The 13,666-nt window shown below is 31.1% G+C and overlaps 1 protein-coding gene across 2 annotated transcripts; it reads left to right on the top strand.

Annotated features, from left to right (window-relative positions):
• The first annotated feature begins 8 nt into the window (after positions 1 to 8).
• LOC148598120 (solute carrier family 25 member 32-like) lies at positions 9 to 13,325 on the top strand. 2 transcript variants are annotated; one of them, XM_088560448.1, is made up of 7 exons: positions 9 to 303; positions 627 to 804; positions 1,314 to 1,402; positions 1,831 to 1,991; positions 3,209 to 3,322; positions 5,001 to 5,146; positions 7,084 to 13,325. In XM_088560448.1, the coding sequence occupies exons 1-7, from the start codon at positions 162 to 164 to the stop codon at positions 7,232 to 7,234; spliced, it is 981 nt and encodes a 326-aa protein (XP_088416574.1). In that variant the 5' UTR covers positions 9 to 161; the 3' UTR covers positions 7,235 to 13,325. The 2 variants fall into 2 exon arrangements, with proteins under 2 accessions (XP_088416574.1, XP_088416572.1); XM_088560446.1 differs by having other exon boundaries at positions 10 to 303; positions 12,402 to 13,325.
• Positions 13,326 to 13,666: the final 341 nt, after the last annotated feature.

Genomic DNA, 13,666 nt, shown 5'->3' with positions numbered 1-13,666 from the left:
GATTTTTTCCAATGTCAGTATGACCTTTACCTCTTGTTGACCGATCATGGTCACGTAAACAGAAACGTTTTTGTTTTTTCTCTGCACAAAAATGAATAGAGGACCGGTTGAGACTGGAGATATACTCATAGAACTTTGTAGTAATAATAATAATAAACAAAATGGACGGTAGCCGAGGAAAGTTGATAAGACCAAGAAGTGTTCAATGGGATCACTTGAGCCACATGGTAGCTGGTGTCTCCGGTGGGGTTGTGGCCACTCTAGTTTTACATCCATTGGATCTAGTTAAAATAAGATTTCAAGGTATTGTTTCAGATATAATTTACAGGCTGGTATGTTTTATTGTGTTAGAGGGCTTCATGGACAAAGTTTATCAGTTTAAAATGTGACCAGACTGATGTCGCAGTGATGATGTAATACTGTCTAACTCTAAATAAACATTGAAATGTATACTTGGCATATATGTCTGTTTTTCTCTTTTAGTTTATAGCTGCTGGGATATTTTTATATTACTTGAAATTTAGCAATGGTCCTTCTATAATGTCACCAGTTGTTACACTAATTTGAATCCCTGCATTGAAATGTATTGAGCTTGGTGTAAATTTTCTTTAAACATGGCATTTCAGTTAGTGAAGGAACTGCTGGCCAAGTTGTTGGAGCTGCCACTGTAGGTCGACCTCAATATAAAGGAATTGCTGATGCTTTCAGAAGTATACGACAGACACAGGGATTAGTTGGATTGTATCAAGGAGTGACCCCAAATGTATGGGGAGCTGGTCTCTCATGGGGTCTTTACTTTTTCTTGTAAGAATATTAATTCTTATTACAAGAATCTTAAATGCTTAAGTGTAATCACTGCTAACCATTTTTTTTTTTTTTTTGTGAGGGATTTATTTTCGTTTATTTTAACGGTATAGAAAAAAATACAAAAATGATGCCCCTAAGAAGTGATTTCATTATGGAATGTTGTTCACAAATTAATGGAAGATGTTTATAATACATTTAACAGTGAAAATATATAAAAGAAGAAGAGTTGCAAACCTGGATTACAAAAATAAATGTATAGTAATTCTGTTCACTTGATAAACCTTGGCATGAAAAACACTTTTTTTATTTTAATACACCATAAAAAGACTTACAAGCTTTACTGTTTAGGAATTAGGAGCCAAAAAAGGGCCACTTTGATTCTGGTCACATTCTTATGCTGTATAGTGTTTCAAGCTGCACTCTGCATAACATATTATTTTGGTTATAAGTTCACTTCTTTCTACTGTATGTATTAGCCAGTAAGTACTTCTTTTTGATATTTTCAGTTATAACACATTTAAAACATGGATGCAAGATGGTAATACTCAGAAATCTTTAGGTCCTGCTAAGCATATGTTAGCTGCATCTGAAGCAGGTATGACAACAGTCTTTTTCCGTTTTGTTGATTTCAAGTTTCAAAAGGAGCACTATCTACAGTGTACTTCATATACTTCTAAATGCAATTGAAATTTTTCAGTTTTTATGTGTTTCTCTTGATTGACAGTAAAAACTAATTGATATTAGTATGGGCAACTTTTAATCAACCACTTAATGGATTTTGATGAAACTTTTATAGAAAGACATACATGAAGGAAAACCATTTATGTAAAAAAACTGCAAGAGGGGATATCCAACTTAAGTGCTTTACATATTTTATTTCTACTTGATACAGTGGTAATATTATCTTAGTAAGCATGCTCACAGTATTTCTAGTTTGTATTGACATCAGTAGGATTCAGTCATATTTAAAAGATTTTTAAAAAGAGGAATGAAAGTTATGGTCTTATTATATCTTATTTTCAGGATTATTCACATTGCTGTTAACAAATCCAATTTGGGTGACCAAAACAAGAATGTGCCTGCAGTACGAGAGCAAAAGTTGTAGTGGGAGTGTGCACTACAAAGGAATGATCGATGGACTGCTGAAAATTTACAAGCACGAAGGAATAAGAGGGCTTTATAGGGTACATTTTCAGACATGATTTCTTTCAAATCCAATATTTTGTCTGTATATTGACATAAGATTGCAGTGAATTTCAAGTTCTTATTTGAGGTTAAAATTTTTGGCCACATTCCTAAAGAAAAATATGCTCCCAAAGTTTCCCAAATTCCAGCAGTGACATGAAACATTGTCTCAAGATTCATACATGATTAAAAAAGAGATTATATAATGTACTAAATCTTGTCTCAACTTTTCTGTATCAAATTTGTCTTCCAGCATTCAGCAACTAGATATTTGTCATATCCGTTTTTGACTCATTTTTATGCTATTTTTCTGTTTGCATAATAGTAGGAAAATCTCTGGATTATGCTCATTTTTGCTTTGTATGTTGGTATTGTTGTAAAATCATGACTAAATATTATAAAAATATTATAAAAAATTGATGTCATATAAAATGACATTAGAATCCTGGGCCATAGAAGGGTTATTCAGTCATGGCGAAATTCGTCGCACCATTGGACATGACCGGTACTTTTAGCCGCCAGTTGGTGAAAATTTGTGTGATTTCTGGACCAGATGTTTAGTACGTTTTTTTTTTAATTAGACAAGCCTCAACCGGAACTTCCGGTTTAAAGATGGTGTCCGAATCAAGGCAAATTTAAATTGGATCAGAAAATTAATTTCGGTCTGCCAGATAATTGTTCAGTCCAGCAGATTTTGTTAGGTTGCCTGACCAAATGTCTGACAGGTTGAAAAATGATTTCGCCAGGTCTGGGTATTAGAAACTTGAAAAAATAGTTAGAAGAGAAGCTATGAGATAAATTATCTAAACAGTACAAAACTTGAAAATAAGCTCAACTATATGCCAGTCAAACTATATATTCATTTTTTGCCATGAAAATTCTAGTATCGTTTAGGGCATGACTGAAGTTGAAGATCAATACATACATTTACATGTATACTAAAAACTGATTTTATTTGAAAAAAAAAGTAGGTATTGTACATGTATGTAGCATGATCTAATGTATAAAAATTGTTATGTATTGATTCTTAATATGTTGTAAATGCTAGCAGTTTCTTCATAAAGGCACTTAAACTTGAATTTTCTACCCTTGGTGAGAAAGTTAAGGTTTAACTATTGAGAGATTGGATGATAATCAATTGCACACTGTGTTAGATTCAGTTTCTCCTATTCTTGAAATAGTGTAATAATGCAAGACCTTTTGATTTATTTTATAGGGCTTTGTACCAGGTCTGTTTGGAATTTCTCATGGGGCTTTCCAGTTCATGGCCTACGAAGAGATGAAGACTTTATATAACACATACCTAAATAGACCTATTGACTACAGATTAGTAAGTTTTTAACACTGATATGGATCTGCTGAAACTTGCAAACAAGTTATCAGGCACTTTGACCAACAAAGTCATACTAAAATGTTCTGTCAGGTCATGAATATTCAGCTGTCTTATAAAGGACTGTTTATTACATCACGTAAAGAAAATACCATGTTTGACTTATCGTATCTCACAAGATGTCTGACTGCAGTAATTTCCTCAGTTAAGACAACAGTTTTTCAGAGTATTTTCTTCTGCTTCAAAACAGAATTCTGCCTTTTCAAATCTGAATTTTACCTTTTCGTTTCTCTTTTTTTTTATTTTTACTTCTGATTTTCGTCAATTTCCGCCTTTTTGTTAGCTTCGTAAAATAATGTCTTGTTTTTAGGAAGTCTTTTGGTATTTAGAATTGTTTTATGCTATGCATATCATTTTGATTTGATTTAATCTCTTTAATCCAGTTTTTTCAAAATATAGGGTTGCTCTAAAGCAGAAAATTCATGGTTTTCAGTAAGGGTTATAATGATTCCACTTCGTCATGATCCTGATTCTTGTGTTCTGAATTGTATCAGGATTTTTACAGAAGATTGCATTTGTGATTCATTAAGTACCAGTCCATATAAAATTCAGACACTGCAAATGGTAAAGTGATTCATGGTTAAGAAAACCCACCGAACAAACGATGCTTTTTCAGTCTACATTTGCTATATTTTCACATAACAATAATCATTTCTGCATTCAAATCTGTATTTTTTAGAAAACCATACATTCATCTACTACTAAACACAACCAAATGAAGCCAAATCAAGAACGATAACTCTTGCCAAGTGGAAATTTCATGTACAATCTGTATAATTTTTATCTCAAAAGTACAACAACCAAATGAAAAACTATGACTGGTTATGTGATCAGTAACTGTCTCTGAACAAGAAATAAAACTGTATTCAGTGGGTTTTGGACATGCATGAACCACCTTCTGTCTGACTTTTAGAAAGACTGCTACTTAATTATATAAACAAATGACATGTCATATCTATAGGTAATAAATAGTCTTTATCACAGGATATTTTAGCAAGTATAAAGTGGTGTCACACTGCAGATTGAACTGTGTTAGATTAAAACCAAAATTTCAAGCTTTCATGACTCCATTTTTGACTTCTGTTTGAGAAATTGATTTGGATTCACAAAAATGGTTCCTGTATCGATTTCTGGATCATTACTCAAAAGTTTCTGATGCAAGATTGATCATTTACTATCTATGCTCAGTAGAAATATACAATATATCATGAATAATTGTTTTGAAGAAATACTGCTACATTGCAATTGGAAATTTCTTTCCTTAATACTATCAGCAAAAAGTCCTTTCAAAAAATTTTCAAGAAATAATTTATGAATGAAGCATGTTTTTGGTAATTTTTCATTGCCTTAATATAATTTTGTTGATTAAGGATTTTTGTCCACTATTTCCAAGTTGTCTGCTGCACTTATTTTGATAGTGTCATTGTTATGTTATCATGGAATTAATTACTTTTGTTGTTGAGGCCTTTCAGTGCTTACACAAGATGTGTTTACACTTACTGAAGTCCTTTTAGTATTTACTGTTTTTATAGGGGTAATACCATTGTGCATTTGTTGCATTTCACCATATCTCTTCCCTTTCATCTTTTGCTTTATGTTTCCTTCTCTTGTTTTTTAGGGCACTGTTGAATATTTAACATTTGCAGCCTTGTCTAAAATATTTGCTGCAGTATCAACATATCCTTATCAAGTTGTGAGATCTCGTCTTCAGGACCAACATCGTCAATATGGGGGTGTGATGGATGTTTTACGTCAAATTTGGAGGTAATTAAAATAACATTTATTGGCCTCTCTTAATCAAGTTTTGTCGTAGAATTTTCTTTTAAATTCTTTCATCTTTAAAGTTGCTTAGATTTTCTAATGTTTCATTTTGGCACTCTCCCACACCCTGTAAAAAATATGAATAAGTATTTTACAGTTTTGGTCATATGAGGTAAGTTCAAAGACATTTCCCTATCATTGATAGTAATTTTTGAAGACCATACACTTCTTAATGTTTTGAAGCTTTTTGAAAAGTACTTTTGATATTCCACATATGAATTCCTAAGAAATGACGTGATTTGAGATGGCCAGTGGTTTGTAGAAACCAACTGTCATTTTGCATGGCCTAACTACAAATTGTCAACACATAAAAAATGCAATTACTACCAATTCATTTGATTTTAAGTACAACTTGCTATAAGTGTTCGAATCTTACAAGAGCTTATGAAAATGGTGACATACATGTATGCACATATGTATATATGTATCTTGTATGTTTTGATCAAAGATACTAAAATTTATAAGTACATCATATTTTTGAAATAAAAACAAGTTTTCATGTGTTATAGTTACTTATAATTTGTCTGATATGTTCACAAATAAATATTAAAAAGACAAATGTAGAAGTGGCAAATTCTTTAGATCTTACTAAATTTACCATGTAGAGTTAAAAAAAAAATATTGTCATGCTGTCTTTTTGTCAGATTATATTATAATGAGAAGTACTTTTTGTTTGAACATGAAAATAATAATAAAAAAAAAGAAAACTTGGTATAATTGTATATTGTTATTTAAGATTCAAATAAGCAAACTGTACAAAATATCCCAGTTAAAGACAAAATTTACTTAAAAAAGGTATTTAAAGGGGCTCATTAGGGATATTTCAAAATACTTAGAAATCAGAGTTTTTTTCTTTTTGCCTTTTTTAGCACTTTTTTGTGAAACATATAAAAGAAATATTTTACAAGAGCAAGATTAAAAAAGATTTACATTTTGTGTGGTAAATAAAAGTTTAATTGATCAAATCATATTTATGTTACCCTAACTGAACCTCATTTGAACCCAAAAATCTACTAGGATTAGGAAGTCAGCTGTCTATAAGGATATGTATTCATCAGTCCAATTGAAAAGTGGATCTGGAGAAATTGAATTATCCCAGATATTACATATATTCCTTATAATTTTAAAGATACATTGGACATTTGCAACTGTCTGGTAAAGTAGTATAAGATGGTGTTAAGCTGCTGTTTCATTTAGGTGTATTTTCTTTAATTTTTGCTAAATTTTGAAGCTTTAGAAAATGCCATTAAGATATGTCAAAAGTTGTTGGAAAGCATTGAAAAGGGACTTTCCAATTTATATTTTGAAATTCAAAATTTTAAGGGCATTCTTTCAGTTTTCTTATTAAATTTTCAAATTTCAAGACTGTTTTCAGTCTCAAAGCTCAAATTATCCTTGCCTTAATGCTTCTCTGTTCAAGTAATTTTTGGACATATTCTTATTTCTCAAATTAAGGTGACAGTACCTAAATTTGTGGGTATCAGTATTCCTCTTCTTCAAGTTTTAGTTTGTTGGCAGAGGTTTGAATTTTTAGATTGGAGCATAGACTCAGAAATTCACATTTGAGGAAGTTTAAATTTGAGGTTTTATTAAACCAAGAATACCATGAAATAGCAAAGTTCTTATCAAATGCCGTTTACTTTGAAGGAATTGATATACCATTACTATGATCTGTTTTACCAATCATTGCTATTGTCTGATGAACCTTTAGAGCCACCAACCTAAATGTTTCTAAAATCATTTAAAAAAGTTGCTATAGAATTACTGCTATCATGAAATGAGTATGAAGGTGAAAATATGGAATGTTGTGTTGTATCAATATATATTTCACATTATATATATGTTGTGTGCTTGGCATCATGCCATCTTATTTACCTCAGGTACGAAGGTTTGGCTGGATTCTACAAAGGCTGTGGTGTTTACATGTGGCATGTGACTCCAAACATTATGATTGTGTTTCTTATAATGGAGAAAGTTACAAACTTACACAAAAAACGTGACCAGGTGGAAAATTGGGGCAAAGATGATTGACCTCATGTAAAACATTAGTTTCAAAACAGGAAATAGCAAAAGAAGTTGTAGGAGAGACAATGCCTTATTGGTAAAGACTGAATATCACAAACTCTTCAGGAAACATATTTGTCCACTTACGATGCACCAAAGACAGATGATTCTTGGGTCTGTTATACTGTGATAAAATTTTTTTGGTTGTCAACTTTTCAGGAGTTTTAAGTTGGCACATTTTGTAAACAGCTATAATATATTTTTGAAGATGCATGTATATTTATTTTTCATAGATATTAAGCAATGTTATTGTTCAGAGTGTTCTTAGAAGAATTCATTTGAATATTGTGTTCATACACCCCAGGTCTTGTGGTTTTTACCCTATTTTACTTTGAAGCTTGCTTATCCTGTGAACTATAATGACACATGCTGGTTCACTTAATATTTAAAAAAATGGCTACTTGCTATCCAGTAGCTAGTCTAAAGCCCATAATAACCGAAACATTATTCACCGTGGGCTAGTGCATTTTGTAAAATTCTCATGAGGTGTAGTGTATCGGTATTTGGTACACATTTATAATTGTTTCACATTAAAATTTTTAATGATAATAATAAAATTTGTTAATTTTTTACCCATTGCAATATTTTGTCACTAATTTAAACATGATATTTAGTAATTCTAGTCATCTGGCTTAAGGAGGGAGACTTAGGGTAAGGGACATAACTCATACAAATCATTGGAACTTTTGTTGTCAGTATTTTACATCAGTCTCGATGTAAGCATCAAAGTAACTTGGACTGATTTCTTTCTGTTTCAAATGAAAGCTTGAGAGGCTTTGGTGAAATTGAAAATGATACAAACATATCACTGATTTTAAGAGTTATTTCCTTCATCAAAGGTCTACCGTCTTAATTTGTATTTTAAAGATCATTTAGTTACCAGTACTATTGTATTGTTTGTAATGTAAATTATATTGAAAATCTGTTGTCTCATCATGTGTACATGAAATTAAGAAGATGAAGTTTACTAGTTAAGTTTTAGTTTAAATAGTAAGCAGCGTAATAATTTTATGGAAGCAGAGAGCATTAATTAATATGATGTGAGTTGACCATGAGAGTTTTGTTTTTACCTGCAGCCAATGCATTACAACAGTCATTTAGACGGAATGATGTGTTTTTCTCCAGTGGCATTGATTTCACAGAAAGTCTTAAATGTAAACTTGATCGTAAGTAATGACATTACAACCTAAAATAGCATTGTTATGTCATATTTTACTATCAATTTCACACATAGGACTTTTTGTGAAATTGATGCCTGAATCTTGGATTAACCCATGTTAAAAAATAAAAGGTTGGAAGGTGTATTGAATAGTAAGGTAATCATTGCCTTGTGATAAAGGTACTTTGCCTCCCTTTACTTTTACACATGGTATGGTCCAACATTTTCACCTATCTACTGGAGCAATGCATATTATCCTGTCTGAATGACTTAAGGAGGTAGAACTAGGGTGAGGGAAACAACTCTTACAAATCATTTGAACGTTTTGTATTCAGCATTTGACATCAATCTCATGTAAGCATCAAAGTAACTTGGATTTATTTCATTCTGTTTCAAATGAAAGCTTGATAGGCTTTGGTGAAATTAAATATGGTACAAACATATCACTGATTTCAGGAGTTATGTCTCTTACCCTAGGTCTACCTCCTTAAGTGATATGATACATTGTAGCTACAGGTGGACCAAAACACTCATGTCATAATAGTCAACTCCCATGTTCCTTGAAATGCACATTTTCTCGGTCCTGTAAAATTTAACAGTTCTGACAAAAAGAAGCTGTTGAGAAAAAACATCCTGAATATTTTCATGCTCAATTACAATTGTAATTTAATGCATATATCAATGATGTTATATTTCATGTACCGATATATGTGAACATGCATGCAATTTTGCTTCTAAAAACTTGTCAAAGACAATCCTTCTAGATGGCTCATTAATACAAGGTATGAAATCCTAGATATATCCATTGGAGGGTGAAATTTAGTGCAAAAAGTTGAAGTTTTATCTTGTACATTCCAGGTGACAGTTTCAGTGTGTTATGTTCATATGTTTTATAAGATGAAAAAAAAATTATTTTCTGAAAGTTAAAAACATTTTTTTTACTAAGTATGCATGGATTTTTATATATGAATATTATGGTACTGTACATGTATAGGTGTTTTATTGTGAATTAAATCGAATTGTTTAGTATCTTACTCTTTATGTGTACAATTTAGGTACTTATGAGCAAACTTGTTTTTAAGTAGCACTCCAGATAAGAATCATGCAAAATGTGATTCGTAGTTGGAAAGCCTACATATTTTTATTTTTGATACTTTGTTTAAAATGTAAGCAAATATTAACATGTGGCTTTTCATAAAACCCCTGTTCATAGGGGATGTGAATTATAAGGAATGCACTATAGAATTCAATATAAAGGGAGACAACTATGCAAATGACACTAAAATACCATAAAAATTGTTGGATTTTCTATATGGATTATCACCAAAGAGCAGACAGAATGGAATGAATAATTATTCATTTCAAAATATAGACCTATTAAGCAACTTAATAGCAAAAACAAAAATGTGTAGCCCTTTTTGGGGTGTATCACATATTATAGAATTTGCATGATTCTTACAAAGACTACTACTTAATAATAGAGCAAGGGTTGATAGCAAATGGATACAGAGAATTACTCAACTGTTCACTGTTTCTACCTCAGCTCTTTACAAACCAATGTTATTCAATTACCTTTGGGTATTGTGAAAAATTGGGTTACTTTTGTTCCTGAGATCTCTTTTTCAGAAAGGAGTTCATGGGTAGGCTTTTTGTCAAATTGTCATACAATAAACAGTTATATATTGAATTTTGCACTCTTTTGGTAGGAGTCAATCAGTTCTTTGGAAATAGTTTGTATGCATGGGGACCAATCTCTTTGCGTTAAAAGACTTTCCAGTAATTATTTACTGAGACAAACTTCTGATTTGTTCAAAGTTTAGTTTACACTATAATGCTCAAATTGTCTTCTGTGAACCTATGAACCATACACAATCTTTTAGGCATTATTTTATGCTTATGTAAATTTTGTATTGTTGATGTTATTTATTGTTTTCCCCACCTATCATTATAGAAACAAATCTAGTAGTTAGACTTTAGCTAGTCTAATCAACTGTGTTTTATTGTGTAGTCTCCATTGGTACTCTTTACACAATGGGAAAAAGACGTTTCAAGAAAAGTTGGGGACTTACCATGTTAAGACAGTTCAAAACAACTTATTTATTTTATATTCAATGATATTGAAAGGGTGCTATTTTGAAGCTTGATTCAACAAGAGTTAGGCTTAAAATTTCATTTGATCTTGACAAATATTAGATTTTTTGTAGTCTTCTGTGTGATTAAAATAGCTGTCTGCCCCGCATTATACCAATATGTCTGCAAATAAATGAACAGTGTTGACCAATTACATTGTTACCACTGATATGTAACAATACTAAAAGGAGACTTAAACATATTATATAGGTTGTATAGGTCATATTTGGAGTTAAGGTCATTATTGTCGGCTTTTCATAGCATTTATCTGAAAGATCACTTGGGTGTTCAGTAGTACCGGTAATAAAGAAGGACGAATTAGTATAATTTATGGTAGAATTGTACTTAGAGTAGAGTAGCAAGGTATTTGAATGAGAAAAAAAGTTTACCTAGATTTGTATGGAAAGGGGTACCAGTTCATTTGAAATTGCAGTAATTATTGAATCATCCAGGTTTCTACCATTTGTTGCTTTATTTAGATCTGTACCTTTTTTATTTATTTCTTTGTTGTTATACATTTGATGTGTTTAGATACTTGTACATGTACTTGATTTGTGAGTTCTGTATGTTATGCTCTCAATGATTCAATGCAAATTAATTTCATATCTGCTAATTATGAGAATATAAGCCTTCGAAGCTCTCTAGTATACAGTGAAACCTGTCTAAATCCAACCCTGAGTATTCCAAATACCTGTCTAAACCAGACACTTTAAACATCCCTTTATATCAATTTAAATGTATTTCGAACCTTTGTTAACTGAATGCCTGTCTAAACCAAACCAAATTAAAGAGGTTAAATTTAGACAGATTTCACTTTACAAATGACAAATGATGGTGAAACCTTGTCATTCTCTTAAATGATCTCAATATCAGAATTATAGTATATAGTGCCAAAAAAAATGCATTTTGCAAGGTATTATTCATATTTTTAGCTATTGTGATGGAAAACTAAATTCTTATCTAAATTAAGATATTGGGTTAACATGTTGAAATAACAATTTTAAATCTTAGTTCTATAAAACCTTCAATTGTGTCAGTTTTTGTCACCATTTGAAATGTTGTGTATTGCATATACAGTAGGACCTTCTTAATCTGAACTCTGAATAAACCATAAACGTGTAAACCACACACTTTTTAAAGGCCCCTTTTGTAAGTTTTAAGTACCATTCTGTGTAAGAATCAGGCAATGACGGGGACATCATTTTTTTCAATTTGATCTTTTTTACCTCAAACATATTCAGTACATCTGGAAAACAATTGAAAAGCAAGATAAATTTATCCTGAGGTATCTGTTTCTTTGATATTTTTACTGCTTATATAGGATAAATGTGTAGGAATATTTTTCCACCAATTTCCTTAATACATTTCAACTAAATTTGACCTTTCAATATCTTAAAAAGGCAAACTTAACAAATACTTTGACAGTAATTTCTTCAGGACATTAGGTACAGATATCTTGATTATGCAATAAAATCGCTGCATTTTTTTTTTCTTCATGTGAAAAATCTTTTATACATTTTGCCTGATTCTTAGACAGAGAAGTACTGTATATAATTTGAACCTGGGTAAGATGAACCAAACAAATTCTACTGTTCAAAAGAGGTTTTGTTAGGACTGGTTTCACTGTATCAAGCTTTTCTATGTTAGCGACAATAGTCTAATGTCTCAATGTATTTATATTTTCCTTGCTAACAATTTTTCCAGTAGTATTTAAGCACAATTAGCATCTGGCTATGTGACTGCCTTCTGTTGCTAACACAGTGTTTTTGTGTTGTTGATAGTTGTACTTTTGACTTTGTTGACCAAATTATAATCAGGTTATTCCAGCGATTTTGGTTTTTCCAGGTATGAAGGATGGCGAGCATTTTACAAAGGACTTGTCCCGAATATTTTACGTGTCACTCCAGCCTGCTGTATCACCTTCGTTGTTTATGAAAATATCATTTCCTATTGTAAAAATGTGAAAAAACGAGAGGAAGAAAAAGAACAGAAAAATAGCGGAAAGAGACAATGATTAGATTTGAGATGAAGGCTCATTTGGCAAGTTCCCCATTTGGATTGTGAGTAAATGGACGAAAGGTCTGGTTACATGTCTTGATGGTTGGGCATTTCTCACCATCATTTTAGTTTTTGTATTAGCAATTTTGTCGTTGGAACAAATATTGTTCTGTTAATCTATAGTTTAAAGAGTAATTTTTTTTGTTTAACAGTATTGAAGTGTTATGGAGAACATTTTTTTAATTCTGTAATGAAATTTTAGTGAACATAATTATGTTTTCCGAATCCGGATTTGCCTGTTATGTTTTCTTTTATTTCTGATTTCATTAATTTTGGCATTTTTTTTGTCTTTTTAAAATCATGTCTGACTAAGTTACGATGAAATGTCAAAGTTCAAATTATGATACACGATGCAACTCCGTGTTAAAACAAATTTCAAGAATTTATAATATACAAAAACCATCCCGTATTTTTTTTACCGTAAATTTTATTGAAAAACAAATCAAATTGACTCTTTTATCATGGTTTATCCAGAATTGATAATTGATCATAATCACACATTGTTTATATGTTCTAGCGAAGATTATTTATATACAAGTATGTGAGATTGTGAGATTTTTTTTAAACCAATTTAGACACTTCATATATGAATTGTTAACTTTCATTTGAGAATGTTGATGGCAATTGTTTATGTAATTGACTCTGTTCTTATTTAAAGTGTCGACATATATATATATTTGTTGATGATAACAAAATAAATATTTGAACTTGTTTTTGTCAACATTTGTAAACTTGTCAATTTGAGCAATAAAATATAGATGCAGGGATAATAAGAAAAAAAGCACTGAAAGCACATCGAAATACCAATGAACACTTAAAAGTACTTCTCCATCTTAGAATTGGGCACATGAAGGGAAAAAACCCAGAGATTTTATTGAATAAACTATGTATTTATATTAGTTACCTTTAAAAATAACCATCATAGTGTAAAATTTGCCATTTTTAGTTGAAATGCACTGTGGAAGAAATGGTGGGAAAATTTGCCCACACTTTTTCCTTATAAGCAGTCAAAAAAATATCTATGTCAAAAATGCTTCAGGAAAAATTTGAAT

Source organism: Perna viridis, chromosome 14 (assembly GCF_037379345.1).
Source record: "Perna viridis isolate PV_CMFRI_1.1 ecotype Kerala chromosome 14, ASM3737934v1, whole genome shotgun sequence".
In the NCBI taxonomy this organism is placed as follows: domain Eukaryota; kingdom Metazoa; phylum Mollusca; class Bivalvia; order Mytilida; family Mytilidae; genus Perna; species Perna viridis.
This window is presented reverse-complemented; position numbering and strand designations above follow the sequence as displayed.